The sequence below is a fragment of the Salvelinus namaycush genome, chromosome 20 (genome assembly GCF_016432855.1).
Source record: "Salvelinus namaycush isolate Seneca chromosome 20, SaNama_1.0, whole genome shotgun sequence".
Lineage (NCBI taxonomy): Eukaryota > Metazoa > Chordata > Actinopteri > Salmoniformes > Salmonidae > Salvelinus > Salvelinus namaycush.
The window spans coordinates 41206286-41230200 of record NC_052326.1 but is presented as its reverse complement, the minus strand read 5'-3'; the positions used below and the strand labels follow the sequence as shown (position 1 = coordinate 41230200).

The 23915-nt window shown below is 41.4% G+C and overlaps 1 protein-coding gene across 1 annotated transcript; it reads left to right on the top strand.

The window, feature by feature from the left end:
* The first annotated feature begins 7843 nt into the window (after window positions 1-7843).
* Window positions 7844-9874, top strand: LOC120064823 (zinc finger protein 79-like). The gene is made up of 3 exons (XM_039015421.1): window positions 7844-8036; window positions 8740-9107; window positions 9177-9874. Exons 1-3 carry the CDS (start codon window positions 7844-7846, stop codon window positions 9633-9635), a joined length of 1020 nt encoding a protein of 339 aa, XP_038871349.1. The 3' UTR covers window positions 9636-9874.
* Window positions 9875-23915: the final 14041 nt, after the last annotated feature.

The following is a 23915-nucleotide window of genomic DNA, read 5'->3' as shown; positions in this document are numbered from 1 at the left end:
CCATACTTAGGTAGCCCTTTTCCCTCCTTTCAGTGTGGGAAGTTAACTTTGTTTGTGGCACATAGCCCTTAAGCTTCACGGTTGTTTTGTATTGTTTATTGTTTTTGTCGGCGTCATTTCTAATAAAAAGGAATATGTACGTTCACCACGCTGCGCTTTGGTCCACTTCTTACAACGGCCGTGACACTTACGGTAGTTCATTAACCAAAATAGATATTTTCCAATTCAAGGTGTCATGTCATAGCTGACACCCCATTCTTTCTGCAGACATAATTGAATCTTAATTCAGATCAAAAATGTAACCGTTTTTGGAAAATTTAGTCACATAAAAAATGGAGGTAGATTGTACCGAAATCCTGTTACCAAACTTTTCATCTGCACAGTTCTTCCAGTAAATGTGTTTTTGTAAGTGTGCATTGTTAAAAGTAGAGCATAGAGTTGTATGGTTTGTGAAATCAATGTTTTTTGTTTGGCGTACATTTTAAAGTGAAAAATCTGAGTCTCAGCGTTATTCAGTAACTGTGGAATTGTCCAACAATAAAGCCACTGCCGTAATGAGCTCCCATTGAAATCTGTGGGTTGCACCATGCTGCCATACCAGGCTACCTAGTAGAGTGGAGAGAAACTGGACAAACAAACAGACATCAATCACATTACCATCCATTCAGGAATTCACGTCAAGTTGGAGGACTTGTTGTACTTTCAAGTAAGATTGCTGTTATACCACAGTCAAATGAGGTGGTACCATATTCTTGAGTTGATGTTAAAAAAGATTTAGCCTACTTCTAAATGCCCCTGTCACTTGGCTTGCCTGGCTAAAGCAACAGACTCTTGCTGACACCGACTATCACTTGGCCCCTTCACTCGACAATCTGCCTTTACAAAAAAAGATTGCAGTTTTGAAATTGCTGTAAAAGTGCAGTAACTGCAGTTGACTGGGGTATTTTGGATGCAGTAATTGAACTGCAGTTACAATGCAAAATTACTGCCTACATTTTTATTTTATTTTGGACACAGTATTTGCAGCATACTGCAGTTATACTGCACTCTGGAAGCAATCTTTTTTCATAAGGGTAAGCCTAACATAACAAATTATACAGACCCTTATGAAAAAGATTGCAGTCAGATTGCAGTGTAACTGCATTTAGAGTGCAGTATAACTACAATTCAACTGCAGCACACTGCAGATATTCTGCAATTACTGCGGCCAAGATACCACAGTCGACTGCAGTTACTGCACTTTTACTGCAGGTTCAAAACGGCCTTTTTTTTGTAAGGGGAATGATATTAATTCATGCTACAATGGACGTATTTTGTACTTACATTGTTTAGTCCATTGAGACAAACTGTGTACAAAAACATAAGTAGCCCTACCTAAACAAAACTGGTGTCACTGTCCTGGTATGGTGACACTGATAGTTTCACGGAACTGGTGACTTCTACGGCTGTGGCTAGATGGAGAATTATTAACGTAGCAGGTTAGGAGAATTAGAGTAGTAGGTTAGGAAAATTAGAGTAGCAGGGTAGGAGAATTAATGTTGCAGGTTAGGAGAATTAACGTTGCAGGTTAGGAGAATTAGGTTAAGGTTAGAAAAATAGTTAAGCTTAGTTAAAATGCTGTAATCCATCTAGCCACAACCTCATTGTCTACAAAATGCTTCCTCAATCTGTGACCGTTGCGTAGATATTATTTTGGGTCTGTAAGATGTTGTATGGTATATTTACAATCGAGTCTCAACACATAACCATTTTATAGAATCTTGGAGTTCTGGACCTCCAGTACAGCAGACAGCGACAGCTCCCTCCCTTACAGGCACGCAAATAGAGGAAGCGTTTGCGTTGTTTGCTAGTAATTATCGTTCTCCTGGCAGCAGGATATTATGCTGTCACACGATCGCAGTTTTGTTTATCAAAATAAGAGTTCCCTTTAAAAAACATGCTACATTTTGGCAGTGGTGGAAAAAGTACCCAATTGTCATACTTGAGTAAAAGTAAAGATACCTTCATAGAAAATGACTCAAGTAAAAGTAAAAGTCACCCAGTAAAATTCTACTTGAGTAAAAGTCTAAAAGTATTTAGTTTTAAATATATTCAAGTATCAAAAGTAAAAGTATAAATAATTTACTCAGTTGGGATTACTCAGTAGGGTCTGTAGAATCGCCACTGAGAATACCAAACATTAGGAACACCTTCCTAATATTGATTTGCAACATACACCACAACCCCATGTATCCTCTAATTCTCTTTCATGCTGGTTTAAGGAATCCATCATCTTAAAATGTAAAGTAACGCAATTACTACTACTAACTTTATGTTGCATATCTCTCAATTACTGTCCAGTGTGACCTTAAGTTCACTGGCACTATCACATGCTTAAAACCACAGCAGTTGATGGCCATTCTAGGGAAATTTGGCATAACCTCTTCGCTGTCATAAAACAGACTGTAATTTCTGACTCGCAAAAAATACAGTGCACATTAACCTAATTTGTTCCTTCAGATGTAACTTTAACAGATCATTGTACCCATTCATTATTCTGTCATTGCTTAATATGTTATAATCCTCTTTAGTTAGTGGAGATGGAACCCACTGGGAAAAAACTATTTGAATTAACGTTGTTTTCACATCATTTCAACCCCCAAAATCAATGCGATGACATTCAATCAATGTGGAAAACAAATTTGATTTGCAGAAAATCATCACCTAAGAGCATTTAGTCTTTTTTTCACCCATTTTTTCACCTACATCCAATGACATGGTGAATGGTTTTGTTGATTTCATGTTGAATTCACGATAGTTCACAACTCAAACAAATGTAAATCAAAACTAGACATTGAACTGACGCCTGTGCCCAGTGGGAAGAGTTTTGGTTGTCTTTGCAATTTGATGTTTAGACCCAGATAGTCATTCTATGTGTATTTGTTAGAGCACAGATGACTTGTCTTTATGAAGAAAATGTTGTATTATTTTCGTATGATACCAGATAGATTTCACAAATGTGTAATTATCAGAAAACACTACGATACTAGATAATTCAAAGAGGTGTACGATAAATACCCTACTGAGTGCTCCCAACCTCACTTTTACATCGGCACAAAAACGCTTTCACTATAAGACAATACTTGCCATATGGCCTATGGAATGGGTATAGTAAAAGGCCAGCAACACTTGGCATTATTCAGCGCCACCACATATACAATGCCTTCAGAAAGTATTCATACCCCTTGACTTACTCCACATTTGGTTGTGTTACAGTCTGAATTCAAAATATACATACAATACCTCATAATGACAAAGTGAAAACGTTTTAGGAAACTTTTGCTAATTCCTTGAAAATGAAATACAGAAATATACATTTTTGCATACATATTTAAACCCCTGAGTCAATACTTTGTAGAAGCTGCTTTGGTGGAGATTACAACGTTGAGTCATCTTGGGTATGCCTGTATCAGTTTTGCACATTTGGATTTGGGGATTTTCTCCAATTCTTCCTTGCAGATTTTCTCAAGCTCTGTTAAGTTAGATGGGGAGTGGCAGTGAAAAGCAATCTTCAAGTCTTTCCACAGATTTTCAATTGGATTCAAGTCTTGGCATTGGCTGGGCCACTCAAGTTCCTTCACATCCTTGTTCTGAAGCAATTCTATTGTTGCTTTGGCTGTATGCTTGGGGTCATTGTCCTGTTGGAACGTAAATCTTCTCCCCAGTCTAAGGTTGTTTGCACTCTGAAGCAGGTTCTCATCAAGGATTTGCCTGTATTTGGCTCCATTCATTGTTCCCTCTATCCTTACCAGTCTCCCAGCACCTGCCACTGAAAAGCATCGCCATAGCATGAGGCTGCCACCACCAATGTGTCACGGTAGGGATGGTGTTAGACGAGTAATGAGCTGTGCCTGGTTTTCTCCAGACATAGCACTTTGCATTCAGGTCAAAGAGTAACATTTTTGTCTCCTCAGACCACAACATATTTTCCCTTATAATCTCATAGTCTTTTAACTGCCTTCTGACATGCACTGTCAACTGTGGGACCTTATATAGACAGATGTGCTTCATTCTAAATTATGTCCAAACAATTGAATTGGCCACAGGTGGACTCCAATCAAATTGTAGTGACATCTCAAGGATTATCAAAGGAAATTAGACGCACCTGAGCTCAAGTTGGAGTGTCATAGCAAAAAGGTGTTAATACTTATGTACAGTAAATTAAATAATTCTGTATTTCATTTCCAATAAATGTGCTCAATTTTCTACAAATATGTTTTCACTTTGTCATTATTGGGTATTGTGTGGAGATAGGTGAAAAAACAAATCAATTAAATAAATTGAATCTGTAACAAATGTGGAATAGGTCAAGGGGTATGCTATGAATTTCTGTAGGCACTTTCTAAATGGAGTACTCTAAACCCTAATTTTACGTCAGCAAAAATAATAGTTTTTTCACTATAACGCAGATATGTATTTCATATACAGGGATTTGCGTTGTGGCCTATGGAATGGGTGCAGTAAAAAGCCAGAAACACTCTGTATTACGCAGCGCCTGATGAAAGGACACCATGCAGTGCATTCGGAAAGTTCGGAAATTGTTTTCCTCATAGATCTGCATACAATACCCCATAAAGACAAAGTGAAAACAGGTTTTTAGACATATTTGCAAATGTATAATTTAAAAAAAACAGAAATGCCTTATTTACATAAGTATTCAGACCCTTTGCTATGAGACTCGAAATTGAGCTCAGCTGCATCCTGTTTCCATTGATCATCCTTGAGATGTTTCTACAACTCGTCTGGAGTCCTCCTGTGGTAAATTCAATTGATTGGACATGATTTAGAAAGAAACACACCTGTCTATTAGATCCCCAAGAACACAGTGGCCTCCATCATTCTTAAAGGGAAGAAGTTTGGAACAACCAAGACTCTTCCTAGAGCTGGCCACCGCGCCAAACTAAGCAATCGGGGGAGAATGGCCTTGGTCAGGGAGATGACCAAGAATTCAATGGTCACTCTGACAGAGCTCCAGAGTTCGTCTGAGAAGATGGGAGAACCTTCCAGAAGGACAACCATCTCTGCAGCACTCCACCAATCAGGCCTTTATGGTAGAGTGGCCAGACAGAAGCCACTCCTCAGTAAAAGGCACATAACAGCCCGCTTGGAGTTTGCCAAAAGGCACCTAAAGGACTCTCAGACCATGAGAAATAAGATTATCTGAACTGATGAAACCAAGATTGAACTCTTTGACCTGAACAACAAGCGTAACATCTGGAGGGAACCTGGCACCATCCCTACTGAGAAGCATGGTGGTGGCAGCAACATGCTGTGGGAATGTTTTTCAGTGGCAGGGACTGGGAGACTAGTCAGGATCGAGGGAAAGATGAATGGAGCAAAGTACAGAGAGATCCTTGATGAAAACCTGCTCCAGAGCCCTCAGGACCTCAGACTGGGGTGAAGGTTCACATACCAACAGGACAATGACCCTAAGCACACAGCCAAGACGACGCAGGAATGGCTTTGGGACAGGTCCCTGAACGTCCTTGAGTGGCCCAGCCAGAGTCCGGACTTGAACCCGATCGAACATCTCTGGAGAGACCTGAATATAGTTGTGCAGCAACACTCCCCATCCAAGTACTGAGTAAGGGCCTCCCGGGTGGCACAGCGGTCTAAGGCACTGCATCGCAGTGCTTGAGGCATCACTATAGCACTGGGTTGGATCCCAGGCTGTGTCACAGCCGACTGTGACCGGGAGACCCATGAGTCGGCGCACAACTGGCAAAAAGTCGTTCTGTTTTTGCTTTGTCATTATGGGGTATTGTGTATAGATTGATGAGGGAATTTAAAAAAATCAATTTTAGAATAAGGCTGTAACGTAACAAAATGGGAGAAAAGTCAAGGGGTCTTGAATGCATGTTGGTCCCATGTTTCATGAGCTGAAATAAAAGATCCCAGACATTCTCCATATGCACAAAAAGCTTATTTGTGTCAAATGTTGTGCACAAAATTGTTTACATCCCTGTTAATGAGTATTTCTCCTTTGCCAAGACAATCCATCCACCTGACAGGTGTGTTATATCAAAAAGCTGATTAAACAGAATGATCATTACACAGATGCACCTTGTCCTGGAGACAATAAAAGGCCACATATGTCTCAAGTTTTGAGGGAGTGTTCAATTGCCATGCTGACTGCAGGAATGTCCACCAGAGCAGTTTAATGATAATTTCTCCACCATAAGCTGCCTCCAACATGGTTTTAGAGAATTTGGCAGTACGTCCAACCGGCTTTACATCCGCATACCACATGTAACCACAGCAGCCCAGGACCTCCACATCCGGATTCTTCATCTGCGGGATTGTCTGAGACCAGCCACACGGACAGCTGATGAAACTCTGGATTTGCACAACCGAAGAATTTCTGCACAAACTGTCAGAAACCGTCTCAGGGTAGCTCATCTGCGTGCTCGTCATCCTCTTGGCCTGACTGCAGTTTGGCACTGTAACTGACTTCAGTGGGCAAATGCTCACCTTCGATTGACACTGGCACACTTGAGAAGTGTACTCTTCTTGGATGAATTCCAGTTTCAATTGTACTGGGCAAATTACAGACAGTGTGTATGGGAGAACGGTTTGCTGATGTCACATTGTGCCCCATAGTGATGGCGGGGTTATGGTAGGCATAAGCTACTGACAACGAACACAATTGCATTTTATTAATGGCAATTAGAATAAACAGAGATACCTATACATTTTAGTAATTCAGCAGATGCTCTTATCTAGAGCAACTTACAGTAGTGAGTGCATACATTATTATATGTACTGTTCCCCCGTGGGAGTTGAACCCACAACCCTGGCGTTGTAAGTGCCATGCTCTACTAACTGAGCCACACGTGACATTGTTGTGCCAGTCATCCGCCGCCATCACATCATGTTTCAGCATGATAATGCACAGCCTCATGCCGCAAGGATCTGTATATAATTCCTGGAAGCTGAAAATGTCCCAGTTTTTCCATGGCCTGCATTCTCACCAGATATGTCACCCAGCGTGTTTCAGTTCCCACCAATATCCAGCAACGTTGCACAGCAATTTAAGTGGAGTGGAACAACATTCCACAGGCCACAATCATTTGCCTGATCAACTCTATTTGAAGGAGATGTGTCACTGCATGAGGCAAATGGTGGTCACACCAGATACTGACTGGTATTCTGATCCACACCCCTACCTTTTTTTAAGATATCTGTGACCAACAGATGCATATCTGTATTCCCAGTCATGTGAAATCCATAGACCAGGGCCTAATGAATTTATTTCAATTGACTGAATTCCTTATGTGAACTGTCAAATATTAGAAATTGTTGCATGTTGTGTTTGTATTATTGTTCCTTGTATATTCTAGAGACTCTACTGAGTACGCCCAACCCCACTTTTAGATCGGCACAAATAAAATAAAAATCACTATAGAGCCCAATATTTTCAACATACAAGCCAGAACATTGTATTGTCAATGGTGGTCTTAAAATAATATGTTTAAAAACATATATATATTCATAAATCCCTACTTGTATTTGCTTATAAGTGAAGAAAAAATGAATCGACTGATTAAAATGTGATATTTGTTACGTTATCCACCTTGCAATGTTTTATTTTGAAGGTTTCCTCATTACCATAGTAAACTGACGTCGTCGTTAGTGTCGCTAGCGTAATAGTAGTGATGCAGGAGGTGAACAAATATAAATGATAAAAGGCTACAGATGAAAGGGGAAAGTATCTTCAATCTTGAACCTAGGGGAAATGGTTGTTGCTTGCTAGCGTTCACAAGCTCCGCGTTAGCAACAAAATAGCCTAAACGTTTCCTTGAAAATGTCTAAAATGCAGCTGTTGCAGGTTTATCTAAACGAGCGGTTAACAGCGGTGGCTGTTGAGATATTTGGGGCCGTGGAAAATACCATAGGAGAGTACCAGGAAGAAATCTCCCGTTCAAATGAGGAGATCGAACGTCTACGGAGGCTGATGGATTTGGTTTTCCAACCCGACATAAAGCTACAGAGAGCAGGTTAGTAGTTAGCCCAATAATGGACTAAAGGAACCCAACTTTACTCCGTAAGGAATTTACAAGTTCTGTGTAAAGGGAAATTGGCACTCGAAGCCAAAACAGCCAAATACTCCATGTAAATATGAATCGATTCTCAATTGCGGCACGGTTCTATAAACATAAATCTCCTTATTTTAATATCACAAAATAATTTACCTGAAAAATACACACATACACTGTTTTACCCGGTTTTAACAGTTGCAGCAGATATTTTCAGTGACAACATGTTTATGGCGTCCGTCTTCCATTAATACAGGTGTTCACAGACAGCTAATAGCACAGGTAGTCTATTCTGTCTTCTGTCTGTTTTCCGTAAACAAGTGCTGTAACATGGACATATCATATGGCCTTGTGGGAACCTAACCCGATAAAAGGTGTGTAATTGAACCTTATTGTTTGCTGATATGAAAGATGTTTCTCGTGTTTCCAAAATCGTACCGAAAGCGATGCGTATTAATGTTTAGAGCAAGCATCGGGGCTCTTAGCAAAACTCCCCTGGTCAGATCAGAACATACTGTCGTCAATAGGCGCTGAAGCAGTTAGTGTCTATGAATGGATAGTTCATAGTGAATGAAGACCGCTGCAAGCTAGCTCAATCAATGTGATTGAACCAGCCAGGCCTGCCAATCAACTGATTGACTAATTTTTTATCCAATCCTCTCAGACCCCCAGCAGCTCATTCTCCCTGTCCCTGAAGAGGAGGTTCCCACTGAGCAGCAGCACTGTGAGCAGGAGTGGAACCCCAGTCTGGGCCAGGAGGACCCAGAGCCCACTCCGATTAAAGAGGAACAGGAGGAGTTTGGGACCAGTCAGGAGGAAGAGCAGCTTCAGGGGCTGGAGTCTGATATCAAAGAGGTCATATTCTCTCCTCCCTCTCCTCCCCAGCCCTCACATCATCTCCAAACCCAAACTGTGGAGAACAGAGAGAGGGACGCTCTACCTACCAAAACAAGTGAAGAGATCAAAACGGAACCGGATGGAGAGGGCTATGGAGAATCTGAAGCAAACAATGAATTACAGCCCCTCTCTCCAGTAAATTCTGACTGTTCTGCAGCTCATATTGGGAACAGTGAAAGTATAGGGCTAATGTCAGGGTTACAGCCACTCAAATCAAAGACAACATGGACAAAGAAAGTACAAAGCTCTATTAAGACCAGGGAAGCCAGTGAGTTGAAAGTTCCATTGAGGGCGGCTCACTCAGGGGAGAGACCACACAGGTGTCCTGTCTGCAGGAAATGCTTTCTGAAAATTAGCATTTTAAAAACTCATCAGAGAATTCACACTGGGGAGAAACCATATTGCTGCAATGTATGTGGCAAATGCTTCAGCCGGATGGGACACCTGACTGAGCATATGAGAACTCACACTGGGGAGAAACCATATCAGTGCAAAGAATGTGGCAAATGCTTCAGCCGAATGAGAAACCTGACTGTTCATATGAGGACTCACACAGATGAGAGACCATATAAGTGCCCCATGTGTGTAGAATGCTTCAGATCAGCAAGTCATCTAAAATGGCACCAGCGAAGACATCACACAGGAGAGAAACCACGTTGCTGACTTTGTGGTAAATGCTTCACTTGTAAGAACTGAGGATGAGAATGAACCCAGAGGGATAAACATGACAGTGCTGCTTGGGGCAAAATTGTACTCTCACTTGTAGGAGGACCTTTCCATTGTAAAACGCTGATGTTTCATAACCCTTCTGAGCATGGCACAAATGTATATACTGTAATAAGTTTTTCAGAACCTAGTAGTTATTTGGCAATTCCAGCATTATTTGCACGCAAAATCACAATTTATATGTCTCACAGAATGGACAAACAAAATGTAAATGAAACTTTTGATGTGTGTCTATAGTACCCCTTGGGGGAAGTGTTTACCCCCTAAAAGCAGACTTGTAAATATTGACATGTTGGACAAATAACGCAAATAAGAAGTGTTCTGGATGTTACACACCCTCTGTTCTGGATGTTACACACCCTCTCTTCTGGATGTTACACACCCTCTCTTCTGGATGTTACACACCCTCTCTTCTGGATGTTACACACCCTCTGTTCTGGATGTTACACACCCTCTGTTCTGGATGTTACACACCCTCTGTTCTGGATGTTACACACCCTCTGTTCTGGATGTTACACACCCTCTGTTCTGGATGTTACACACCCTCTGTTCTGGATGTTACACACCCTCTGTTCTGGATGTTACACACCCTCTCTTCTGGATGTTACACACCCTCTCTTCTGGATGTTACACACCCTCTCTTCTGGATGTTACACACCCTCTGTTCTGGATGTTACACACCCTCTCTTCTGGATGTTACACACCCTCTCTTCTGGATGTTACACACCCTCTCTTCTGGATGTTACACACCCTCTCTTCTGGATGTTACACACCCTCTGTTCTGGATGTTACACACCCTCTCTTCTGGATGTTACACACCCTCTGTTCTGGATGTTACACACCCTCTGTTCTGGATGTTACACACCCTCTGTTCTGGATGTTACACACCCTCTCTTCTGGATGTTACACACCCTCTCTTCTGGATGTTACACACCCTCTCTTCTGGATGTTACACACCCTCTGTTCTGGATGTTACACACCCTCTCTTCTGGATGTTACACACCCTCTCTTCTGGATGTTACAGGGAATTGAACATATTAGCAAAAGTCTGAGTGAGGTCAAAACATGGATTGCCATTTCGATCACAAAAAACTAATTTTCAAAAGATTGTAACAACTTATGGATGTTACAGAATCTGAAAGTTTTATTGATCAAAATCAAAAAATATTTTTTTGGGGAATGTTTTTCAAATGTCAGCAGAAGGCATAGTATCTCAGGATTACATAATTGCAGTTAACCTATTAGGGTGTGGTATTTAGGCTATGTTTTGTCTTTAAATACACTATATATACAAAAGTATGTGGACACCCTTTCAAATTAGTGGATTTCAACCACACCTGTTGCTGACAGGTGTAAAAAAAAAAAAAAAAAAAAAATGTTATTGCAGGTGTAGTGAAATGCTTGTGTTCATAGCTCCAACAGTGCAGTAATATTTAACAATTCACACAAATCTAAAAAGTAAACGAATGGAATTAAGAAATATTAGGACGAGCAATGTCGGAGTCCGGAGTATAAATATACACTGAGTATACAAAACATTAAGAACACTTGCTCTTTCCATGACTGACTAATCTGCTGAATCCAGGTGAAAGCTATGATCCCTTAATTGAGGTCACTTGCTAAATCCACTTCAATCAGTGTAGAGGAGACGGGTTAAAGAAGGATTTCTAAGTCTTGAGACAATTGAGACTTGGATTAGGTGTGTGCCAATCAGAGGGTGAATGGGCAACACAGAAGATTTAAGTGCCTTTGAACAGGGTATATTAGTAGGTGCCAGGCGCACCAGTTTGTGTCAAGAACTGCAACGGTTTTTCACGCTAAACAGTTTCTGGTGTGTATCAAGAATGATCCAACACCCAAAGGACATCCAGCCAACTCGACACAACTGTGGGAAGCATTGAAGTCAACATTGGGCAGTATCCTTGTGGAACGCTTGACACCTTGTAGAGTCCATGCCCCGATGACTTGAGACTGTTCTGAGGGCAAAGGGGGGGTGTAACTCAATATTAGGAAGGTGTTCCTAATGTTTGATAGACTGTGTGTGTGTGTGTGTGTGTGTGTGTGTGTGTGTGTGTGTGTGTATATACACACACAAGTTTGGGGTCACTTAGAAATGTCCTTGTTTTTGAAAAAAGCAAAAAAATGTTGTCCATTTTAAAATAACATCAAATGGATCAGAAATACAGTGTAGACATTGTTCATGTTGTAAATGACATTTGTAGCTGGAAACGGCAGATTTTTTTAATGGAATATCTACATAGGCGTACAAAGCAACAGTGAAGAGGCGACTCCGGGAGGCTGGCCTTCTAGGCAGAGTTCCTCTGTCCAGTGTGTGTGTTCTTTTTCCCATCTTAATCTATTCTTTTTATTGACCAGTCTGAGATATGGCTTTTTCTTTGCAACTCTGCCGAGAAGGCCAGCATCCCGGAGTTGCCTCTTCACTGTTAACATTGAGACTGATGTTTTGCCGGTACTATTTAATGAAGCTGCCAGTTGAGGACTTGTGAGTCGTCTGTTTCTCAAACTAACATAATTGCAAAAGGGTTTAAAAAAGCACAAAGCAGATAAGGCTTAATAATTCATAAAGGTCAGGTTAACTGACTGATATTATGGCATATAATAAATTATATAAGATCTCCTAAGCCTGTGTTTACCACCGACCTTGCTAACATAATTGCAAAAGGGTTTTCTAATGATCAATTAGCCCTTTAAATTTATAAACTTGGATTAGCTAACACAACGTGCCATTGGAACACAGGAGTGACAGTTGCTGATAATGGGCCTTTGTACACCTATGTAGAGATTCCATAAAAAATCAGCCGTTCCAGCTACAAATGTAATTTACAACATTAACAATGTCTACACTGTATTTTTGATCAATTTGATGTTATTTTAATGGACAAAAAATTAGCTTTTCTTTCAAAAACAAGGACATTTCTAAGTGACCCCAAACTTTTGAACGGTAGTGTATATACTGAAAAATATATATAAATGCAACATGTAAAGTGTTGATCCCATGTTTCATGAGCTGAAATAAAATATCCCAGAAATGTTCCATACGCGCAAAATGTATTTCTCTCAAATTTTGTTTACATCCCTGTTAGGGAGCATTTCTCATTTGCCAAGATAATCCATCCACCCTACAGGTGTGGCATATCAAAAAACTGATTAAACAGCATGATCATTACACAGGTGCACATTGTGCTGGGGACAATAAAAGGCCACTCTAAAATGTGCACTTTTGTCACACAACACAATGCCTCAAATTTTGAGGGTGCATGCAATTGGCATGCTGACTGCAGGAATCTCCACCAGAGCTGTTTCCAGGGAATTTAATGTTAATTTCTCTACCATAAGCGGCAATGTCATTTTAGAGAATTTGGCAGTACGTCCAACCCGCCTCACAACCGCAGACCACATGCAACCACGCCTGCCCAGGACCTTCAAATCCGGCATCTTCACCTGTGGGATGGTCTGAGACCAGCCATCTGGACAGCTGATGAAACTAGGGGCTTGCAAACCTGGATTTCTGTACAACATTTCAGAAACCATCTCAGGGAAGCTCATCTGTGTGCTCGTCGTCCTCACCAGGGACTTGACCTGACTGCAGTTCGGCGTTGTAACCAACTTCAGTGGGCAAATGTTCACCTTCGATGGCCACTGGCACGCTGGAGGAGTGTACTCTTCACAGATTAATCCCGGTTTCAACTGTACCGGGCAGATAGTGTTTATGGGAGAGCAGTTTGCTGATGTCAACATTGTGCCCCATGGTGGGGTTATGGTATTGGTAGGCATAATTGCATTTTATTGATGGTAATTTCAATAAGCAGCTCGGCGACGCAAACAATGCATTCTTTATCAGAAGTTTGGACCGACCACCGATATACCAAACAGGTCGGTAACAGACCTGGGGCATTGGGATATTTTTTAGACTAGAGGAAAGAGTGCCTCTTACTGGCCCTCCAACACCACTTCCAGCAGCATCTGGTCTCCCATCCAGGGACTGACCAGGACCAACCCTGCTTAGCTTCAGAAGCAAGCCAGCAGTGGTATGCAGGGTGGTATGCTGCTGGTCAATGAAGCTCATGACAAAAGTATGATGCCATAGTTTCAGTGGTGGAAAAAGTACTCAGTTGTCATACTTGAGTAAAAGGAAAGACATCTTAATAGAAAAGGACTCAAGTAAAAGTCACCCAGTAAAATACTACTTGAGTAAAAGTCTAATAGCATCTGGTTTTAAATGTACTTAAGTACAGTGGTGGAAAAAGCACTCAGTTGTAATACTTGAGTAAAAGTAAATGCTATACTTCAAATTCCTTATATTAAGCAAACCAGAGGCCGCAATTTTTTAAAATATACGTGTATATATTTTTTTACGGACAGACGCGAACACTCCAATATTCATAAATAATTTGCAAACGCAGTATTTGTGTTTAGTGAGTCCGCCAGATCAGAGGCAGTAGGGATGACAATGTGTTAAATCAAATTGTCACATGCAAATAGTCTGGGTAGCCATTTGATTATCTGTCCAGGAGTCTTATGGCTTGGGTGTAGAAGCTGTTAAGAAGCCTTTTGGACCTAGACTTGGTGCCCTGGTACCGCTTGCTGTGCGGTAGCAGAGACAACAGTCTATGACTAGGGTGGCTGGAGTCGTAACAATTTTTAGGGCCTTCCTCTGACACCGCCTGGTATAGAGGTCTTGGACGGCAGGAAGCTTGGCCCCAGTGATGTACTGTGCCGTACGCTCTACCCTCTGTAGTACCTTGTGGTCGGAGGCCAAGCAGTTGCCATACCAGACAGTGATGCAACCAGTCAGGATGTTCTCAAAGGTGCAGCTGTAGAACGTTTTGAGGATCTGAGGACCCATGCCAAATCTTTTCAGTATCCTGAGGGGGAATAGGCTTTGTTGTGCCCTCTTCACGACTGTCTTGGTGTGTTTGGATGGAGAGGTTGTTATCCTGGCACCACACTGCCAGGTCTCTGACCTTCTCCCTAAAGGCTGTCTCATCGTTGTCTGTGATCAGGCCTACCACTGTTGTGTCGTCAGCAAACTTAATGATGGTGTTGGAGTTGTCGTATCTTATCCATCATTAAAGGTGAAGACTTATTTTATCAAATCAATTCTCTGTAATTATTATTACGTGATTCAACTAATCATGTACATTTTATTAACTAGGAAGTCGGGGCACCACAGAAAATCTTCAGATTACAAAGTTATATTTTTCAGAATAAAACTATCTGATCAATAATTCTTCTATTAATGAATTATTCTTTACCTCACGTCAGTCTCATTCCAAACGTTGTCAATTGTTGGTTATCTGCACGAACCCAGCTTTTACTATAAATCATCCATACACCAATTGGCTTAATCATTTATTTACTAACTAACTAAATAATCACAGAAATGCACAAACAAATAAACAGTAGATATTGGTTACTAACAAGGATAGGGGAAATTCCCTTGTGGGCTAAGCCGATATGACGGCTTGGTGGACAAAGGGAAGTGGGTGTGGACAGAGAGAGCAGGAAAGGAAAAAGGGATCACTACACACAGTTGATAATTATATTAATTGAAATGCAAATCCTTTGCACATGAACGCTCACTCATTCGGGAATAATTGCAATCAATATATATTTACGCCCATGTGTCGTTGTGAATTTCTCTGTTGGAATCCGGTTCGTCTGCTGGAAAGTTCATCCGTCTCGCTCTCTTTCTGTTTCCCTGAAGATCAAAGTAGTTGGTTAGAATGGATACTTCAGAGTACCATTCAGAAATGTTGTCATAGATAGATGTTTCGGCAATTGTCGTTATTCTCGTCCCAGGTTTCCACCATATCTAGCTGCAGACTAGTAATTAGTATCTAAGATTTGCTCGTATTCTGTCGGGATCGATAGTCTCAGAGTTGAACCATTTCCAGCCGTGTAGCCAATGCTCCATGTGGTATGGTTAGGAATTCAATAACTATTCACAATCACAGCTCATGCTGTGGGTTTGCTTAGTCTTGGTACTCAAACCTGTGCCACCCCAGCTTACACCGAGGTATGCGTGCTGAAGAGGATATCCTCAGGTGGGGTTTTTATTCTTAACAATAGGAAAGGGCGGTTCCATGACGTCAGATCATGTCTGTGCTCACGGGGGCGGGCCAATGACTTAGTTAACTTTAAAGGGAATTACAATTCTCTCACATTAAAGGTTTAACATCACATTACATAATTTCACAAATAGTTTCATCTTTACTCATTCATTTTATACAAGAATTAGATGCAAACACCATAATTGAGAAATGTACACATTCAGAGATATACAGTGGGGCAAAAAAGTATTTAGTCAGCCACCAATTGTGCAAGTTCTCCCACTTAAAAAGATGAGAGAGGCCTGTAATTTTCATCATAGGTACACTTCAACTATGACAGACAAAATGAGAAAAAAAATCCTGAAAATCACATTGTAGGATTTTTAATGAATTTATTTGCAAATTATGGTGGAAAATAAGTATTTGGTCACCTACAAACAAGCAAGATTTCTGGCTCTCACAGACCTGTAACTTCTTCTTTAAGAGGCTCCTCTGTCCTCCACTCGTTACCTGTATTAATGGCACCTGTTTGAACTTGTTATCAGTATAAAAGACACCTGTCCACAACCTCAAACAGTCACACTCCAAACTCCACTATGACCAAGACCAAAGAGCTGTCAAAGGACACCAGAAACAAAATTGTAGACCTGCACCAGGCTGGGAAGACTGAATCTGCAATAGGTAAGCAGCTTGGTTTGAAGAAATCAACTGTGGGAGCAATTATTAGGAAATGGAAGACATACAAGACCACTGATAATCTCCCTCGATCTGGGGCTCCACGCAAGATCTCACCCCGTGGGGTCAAAATGATCACAAAAAAATCCCAGAACCACACGAGGGGACTTAGTGAATGACCTGCAGAGAGCCGGGACCAAAGTAACAAAGCCTACCATCAGTAACACACTACACCGCCAGGGACTCAAATCCTGCAGTGCCAGACGTGTCCCCCTGCTTAAGCCAGTACATGTCCAGGCCCGTCTGAAGTTTGCTAGAGAGCATTTGGATGATCCAGAAGAAGATTGGGAGAATGTCATATGGTCAGATGAAACCAAAATATAACTTTTTGGTAAAAACTCAACTCGTCGTGTTTGGAGAACAAAGAATGCTGAGTTGCATCCAAAGAACACCATACCTACTGTGAAGCATGGGGGTGGAAACATCATGCTTTGGGGCTGTTTTTCTGCAAAGGGACCAGGACGACTAAGGGACCGTGTAAAGGAAAGAATGAATGGGGCCATGTATCGTGAGATTTTGAGTGAAAACCTCCTTCCATCAGCAAGGGCATTGAAGATGAAACGTGGCTGGGTCTTTCAGCATGACAATGATCCCAAACACACCGCCCGGGCAACGAAGGAGTGGCTTCGTAAGAAGCATTTCAAGGTCCTGGAGTGGCCTAGCCAGTCTCTAGATCTCAACCCCATAGAAAATCTTTGGAGGGAGTTGAAAGTCCGTGTTGCCCAGCAACAGCCCCAAAACATCACTGCTCTAGAGGAGATCTGCATGGAGGAATGGGCCAAAATACCAGCAACAGTGTGTGAAAACCTTGTGAAGACTTACAGAAAACGTTTGACCTCTGTCATTGCCAACAAAGGGTATATAACAAAGTATTGAGAAACTTTTGTTATTGACCAAATACTTATTTTCCACCATAATTTGCAAATAAATTCATAAAAAATCCTACAATGTGATTTTCTAGATTTTTTTCTTCTCATTTTGTCTGTCATAGTTGAAGTGTACCTATGATGAAAATAACAGGCCTCTCTCATCTTTTTAAGTGGGAGAACTTGCACAATTGGTGGCTGACTAAATACTTTTCCCCCCCACTGTAGTTATATGTGTTTCCTGTCCTTCATGAGGTCACCAAATGAAACACACTCAACATAACTGTCCCTTAAGTGTCCACCATTCCCACATTCTCAGTAGTGGACATATAGTTTAAGTTTTCCCATTTTGGGGATTTAGGAGTTCGACCACGTGAATCCTTTGTTCACTTTGGTCTCTCTCTCTGCATGAAAAGGAGGAGAGAGTCTCCACCAGGAATTTATGACCTGAGATAACAGAACCTGGGTGTAGAAGAGAGTGACAGAGGGGGAAGCCACGATCTACACCCGAAAAGGGCCACGTCATGACAGAGTCGTGCCTGGCCATGCAGTCATGAGTGAACAGGGAGTACAGGAGGGGACTGAGCATGTACCCCTGAGGGGCCCCCCTGTTGAGGATCAGCGTGGCAGATGTGTTGTTACCTACCCTTACCACCTGGGGGTTGGCCCGTCAGGAAGTCCAGGATCCAGTTGCAGAGGGAGGTGTTTAGTCCCAGGGTCCTTAGCTTAGTGATGATGAGCTTTGAGGGCACTATGGTGTTGAACGCTGAGCTGTAGTCAATGAATAGCATTCTCACGTAGGTGTTACTTTTGTTCAGGTGTGAAAGGGCAGTGCAATAGAGATTGCATCATATGTGGATCTGTTGGGGCGGTATGCAAATTGGAGTGGGCCTAGGGTTTCTGGGATAATGGTGTTGATGTGAGCCATGACCAGCCTTTCAAAGCACTTCATGGCTACAGACGTTAGTGCTACAGGTCGGTAGTCATTTAGGCATGTTACCTTCGTATTCTTGGGCATAGGGACTATGGTGGTCTGCTTCTAACAGGTTGGTCTTACAGACTCAGTCATATTGATAGGTATGTGAATTGGACCATATTGCTATCCTGCCTGAGCATTCAAAATGGAACGAGTACTTTTGGGTGTCAGGGAAAATTAATGGGAGTAAAAGGTACATATTTTCTTTAGGAATGTAGTGGAGTAAATGTAAAAGTAGTAAAACATAAAAAGTAAAGTACAGTTACAACTAACAAAACAACTAAGTAGTACTTCAAAGTTTTTGTACTTACAGTGCCTTAAGAAGTATTCATAACCCTTGACTTATTCCACATTTTGTTGTGTTACAGCCTGAATTCAAAATTGATTAAATCGATTTATTTTTCTCACCCATCTACACACAGTACCCTGTAATGACAACGTTTAAACATGTTTTTAGAAATTCTTGCAAATGTATTTAAAATGAAAAACATAAATATTTGATTTACATAAGTATTAACACCCCGAGTCAATACTTTGTAGAATCACTTTTGGCAGCGATTACAGCTGTGAGTCTTTCTGGGTAAGTCTAAACGCTTTCCACACCCGGATTGTGCAACATTTGCCCTTTTATTAGTTTCAAAAGTCTTCAAGCTCTGTCAAATTGATTGTTGATCATTGCTAGACAACCATTTTCAGGTCTTGCCATGGGTTTTCAAGTACATTTAAGTAAAAAATGTTAACTCGGCCACTCAGGAACATTCAGTCTTGTTCGTAAGCATCTCCAGTGTAGATTTGGCCTTAACTTTAGGTTACTTTCCTGCTGAAAGGGGAATTAATTTCCCAATGTCTTCTGGAATGCAGACTGTACCGGGTTTTGCTCTAGGATTTTACCTGTGCTCCATTCGGTTTATTTTCGTATCCTGAAACGCTCCCCAGTCCTTAACTATTGCAAGCATACCCATAACATGATGCAGCCACCAATATCCTTAAAAATATGAAGAGTGATACTCAGTAATGTGTTGTATTGGATTTGTCCCAAACATAACACCTTTTGAATTCAGGACATTTTTTTGCAGTATTACTTTTAGTGCGTTGTTGAAAACAGGATGCATGTTTTGAAATATTTGTATTCTGTACAGGCTTCCATCTTTTCACTCTGTCAATTAGGTTAGTATTGTGGAGTACCTACAATGTTGTTGATCAGTCCTCAGTTTTCTACTATCACAGCCATTAAACTCTAACTGTTTTAAGTCACCATTGGCTTAATGGTGAAATCCCTGAGAGATTTCCTTCCTCTCTGGCAACTGAGTTAGGAAGGACGCCTGTATCTTTGTAGTGACTGGGTGTATTGATACGCCATCCAAAGTGTAATTAATAACTTCACCATGCTCAAAGCGATATTCAATGTCTGCTTTTTTTCACCATCTACCAATAGGCGCCCTTCTTTGTGAGGCATTGGAAAACCTCCCTGGTCTTTTTGGTTGAATATTTGTTTGAAATTCACTTCTCAATTGAGGGACTTTACAGATAATTGTATGCGTGGGGTACAGAGATGAGGTAGTCATTCAAAAATCATGTTAAACACTATTATTGCACATCGAGTCCATGCAACTTATTGTGACTTTTAAGCACATTTTCACTCCTGAACTTATTTAGGCTTGCCATAACAAAGGGGTTGAATAGTTATTGACTCAAGACATTTCAGCTTTTAATTTTTAATCAATTTGTACAAATTTCAAAAAACAATTCCCTTTTGACATTATGGGGCAATGTGTGTAGGCAAGTGACAAACAATCTGAATTTTAATCCATTTGAAATTCAGGCAGTAACACAACAAAATGTGGAAAAGTCAAGGGGTGTGAATACTTTCTGAAGGCACTGTCAGTACACTATATATACACACAAAAGTATGTAGACACCCCTTCAAATTAGTGGATTTGGCTATTTCAGCCACACTCGTTACTGACAGGTGTATAAAATCGAGTACACCTCCATGCAATCTCCATAGACAAACATTGGCAGTAGAATGGCCTTACTGAAGAGCTCAGTGACTTTCAATGTGGCACCGTCATAAGATGCCACCTTTCCAACAAGTCAGTTCGTCAAATTTCTGCCCTGCTACAGCTGCCCCAGTCAACTGTAAGTGCTGTTATTGTGAAGTGGAAATGTCTTGGAGCAACAACACCTCAGCCGCGAAGTGGTAGGCCACATGAGCTCACAGAAGGTGACTGGCAAGTGCTGAATCGCCTAGCGCGTAAAATGTGTCTGTCCTCAGTGGAAAGCCTTCACAGAAGAGTGGAGGCTGTTATAGCAGCAAAGGGATACCAACTCCATATTAATGCCTATGATTTTGGAATGAGATGTTCGATGAGCAGGTGTCTACTTTTTGGTCATGTGGTGTACTTTACACCACTGCATAGTTTTCAAAATACCGGTAGTTTCTTTGAGAAGATATATAAATTATCTGTGCATTTGAACAACAGCATAAATACACTTATTTCACTTCCACCATGTCAAAAATGAAATGACCACTGCTGCCACTGTTTTGAACAGATTAGATTATACTATTCAGAACAAGCAGCCAGCTCAAGAACGAGTGCACCAGGGAGAACGGTCGTCACTAGTTACCAATGCTAAGTCATAAAGCCCGCCTATTTCAACAGTAAAAAATTAAATCTTTCAGTCATTTAGCAGACGCTCTCATCCAGAGTGATTTACAGTGCATACATTTTCACACTAGTCCCCCATGAGTTTCGAACCCACAATGCTGGCATTTAAAACACCATGCTCTACCAACTGAGCCACATGGGACAACCTCTACAGCAGGGGTGTCAAACTCATTCCACGGAGGGCCTAGTGTCTGCAGGTTTTTGGTTTTTCCTTTCAATAAAGCCCTAGACAACCAGGTGTGGGGAGTTCCTAACTAATTAGTGATGTTAATTCATCAATCAAGTACAAGGGAGGAGCGAAAACCCGCAGACACTCGGCCCCCCGTGGAATGAGTTTGACACCTGTGCTCTACAGTTTCTTTTCTGAAAATGTGATTTTAAACCTAACCTTAATCATACTGCTAACCTTAAAAGCAATTGTTTGTTTAAATTAGGGAGAACGAAATAAGCATGCAGATGCAATAAAGGAAAACATGATCTAACTGGGGATAGCTAGCTAATATCATGTCACAAAGCAAGATGCACTAGCCAGATAACCTTCATTCTGAAATTTCTTCATATTTCAGAGTTAGTCAGATAGTTTAGAAAGACTTAAAATTGGAGCTAAAAAAAGTGTTGTCCTTCCAGATCCGCTATGAGAAGGTTCTAGCTAGTGTCTCCCTCTGTCCTTCGACTCTTGTTGGATGTAGTTGTCTGGTTTATCAGGTCCCAGGCTCCTGTACTGGTTTGATTATTTATTTAAAAAGTGCTTTTGCGCCATCTGTACCTGATAGGGCAGATCTAGTCTCACGTGCAGAAGTAAGCCGTCTGGCGTGAGAGACTCAGTGGGGAGGGAGTCTAGAACAGACCTAGAAGTTCTGACTGAATGCACATTTGAGAGCCCCAGAACGGTCCATTTACTTTGTGCTGTTATAATTTATGCTGCAGTTCCTCCTCATAGCAAATAGCTGGCAAAACAATCCAAGGAAACACCTATGCACTCATGGAAGTGGAGCAGCTGCTGAGGAGCAGACTAGTAAGTAACTCAACAGCTTGTTTTGATTTTTTTTTTTTATTAACATGGAAATGTACATATTTACCGCAATTTTAAGAGTATTTAAAATATAATCCATGGATTAAATAATATAATATATATAAATATAAACTCAGCAAAAAAACAAACGTTCCTTTTTCAGGACATGTCTTCCAAAGATCCAAATAACTTCAGATCTTCATTGTAAAGGGTTTAAACACCGTTTCCCATACTTGTTCAATGAACCATAAACAATTGATGAACATGCACCTGTGGAACGGTCGTTAAGACACTAACAGCTTACAGATGATAGGCAATTAAGGTCACAGTTATGAAAACTTAGGACACTTAAGAAGCCTTTCTACTGACTCTGAATAACACCAAAAGAAAGATGCCCAGGGTCCCTGCTCATCTGCATGAACGTGCCTTAGGCATGCTGCAAGGAGGCATGAGGACTGCAGATGTGGCCAGGGCAATAAATTGCAATGTCTGTACTGTGAGACGCATAAGACAGCGCTACAGGGAGACAGGACTGACTGCTGATTGTCCTCGCAGTGGCAGACCACGTGTAACAACACCTGTACAGTATCAGTACATCCGAACATCACATCTGCGGGACAGGTACAGGATGGCAACAACAACTGCCTGAGTTACACCAGGAACGCACAATCCCTCCATCAGTGATCAGACTGTCTGCAATAGGCTGAGAGAGGCTGGACTGAGGGCTTGTAGGCCTGTTTTAAGGCAGGTCCTCACCAGACATCACTAACAACAACGTCGCCTATGGGCACAAACCCACCTTCGCTTGACCAGACAGGACTGGCAAAAAGTGCTCTTTTCTGACGAGTCGCAGTTTTGTCTCACCAGGGATGATGGTCAGATTCGCGTTTATCGTCGAAGGAATGAGCGTTACACCAAAGCCTGTACTCTGGAGCGAGATCGATTTGGAGGTTGAGGGTCCGTCATGGTCTGGGGCGGTGTGTCACAGCAACATCGGACTGAGCTTGTTGTCATTGCAGGCAATCTCAACACTGTGCGTTACAGGGAAGACATCCTCCTCCCTCATGTGGTACCCTTCCTGCAGGCTCATCCTGACATGACCCTCCAGCATGACAATGCCACCAGCCATACTGCTTGTTCTGTGCGTGATTTCCTACAAGACAGGAATGTCAGTGTTCTGCCATGGCCAGCGAAGAGCCCAGATCTCAATCCCATTGAGCACGTCTGAGACCTGTTGAATCGGAGGGTGAGGGCTAGGTCCATTCCCCCCAGAAATGTCTGGGAACTTGCAGGTGCCTTGGTGGAAGAGTGGGGTAACATCTCACAGCAAGAACTGGCAAATCTGGTGCAGTCCATGAGGAGGAGATGCACTGCAGTACTTAATGCAGCTGGTGGCCACACCAGATACTGACTGTTACTTTTGATTTTGACCCCCCCCCCTTTGTTCAGGGACACATTATTCCATTTATGTTAGTCACATGTCTGTGGAACTTGTTCAGTTTATGTCTCAGTTGTTGAATCTTGTTATGTTCATACAAATATTTACACATGTTAAGTTTGCTGAAAATTTACACAGTTGACAATGAGAGGACGTTTATTTTTTTGATGAGTTTAGTTACTCCTCTTTATGTTAATGATCAACTATTTTTGGCTTCGCGCCACTATTGTTTTCCCACCCTAAATTCTTCTTTAAGGCGGGCTTTTTCCCACCTCTACAAATCATTTAACACTACAAATCACTGAACCGATTATATTATAACTGTGACAGTTTGGTTTAAAAAGTAATAGGGGCCTCTACCAGGCGGCAGTCATAAGTACATTCATTATATAGATTATATCAGCACCCACCAAGCTATAGTCATAAGTACATTAATTATGACATTTC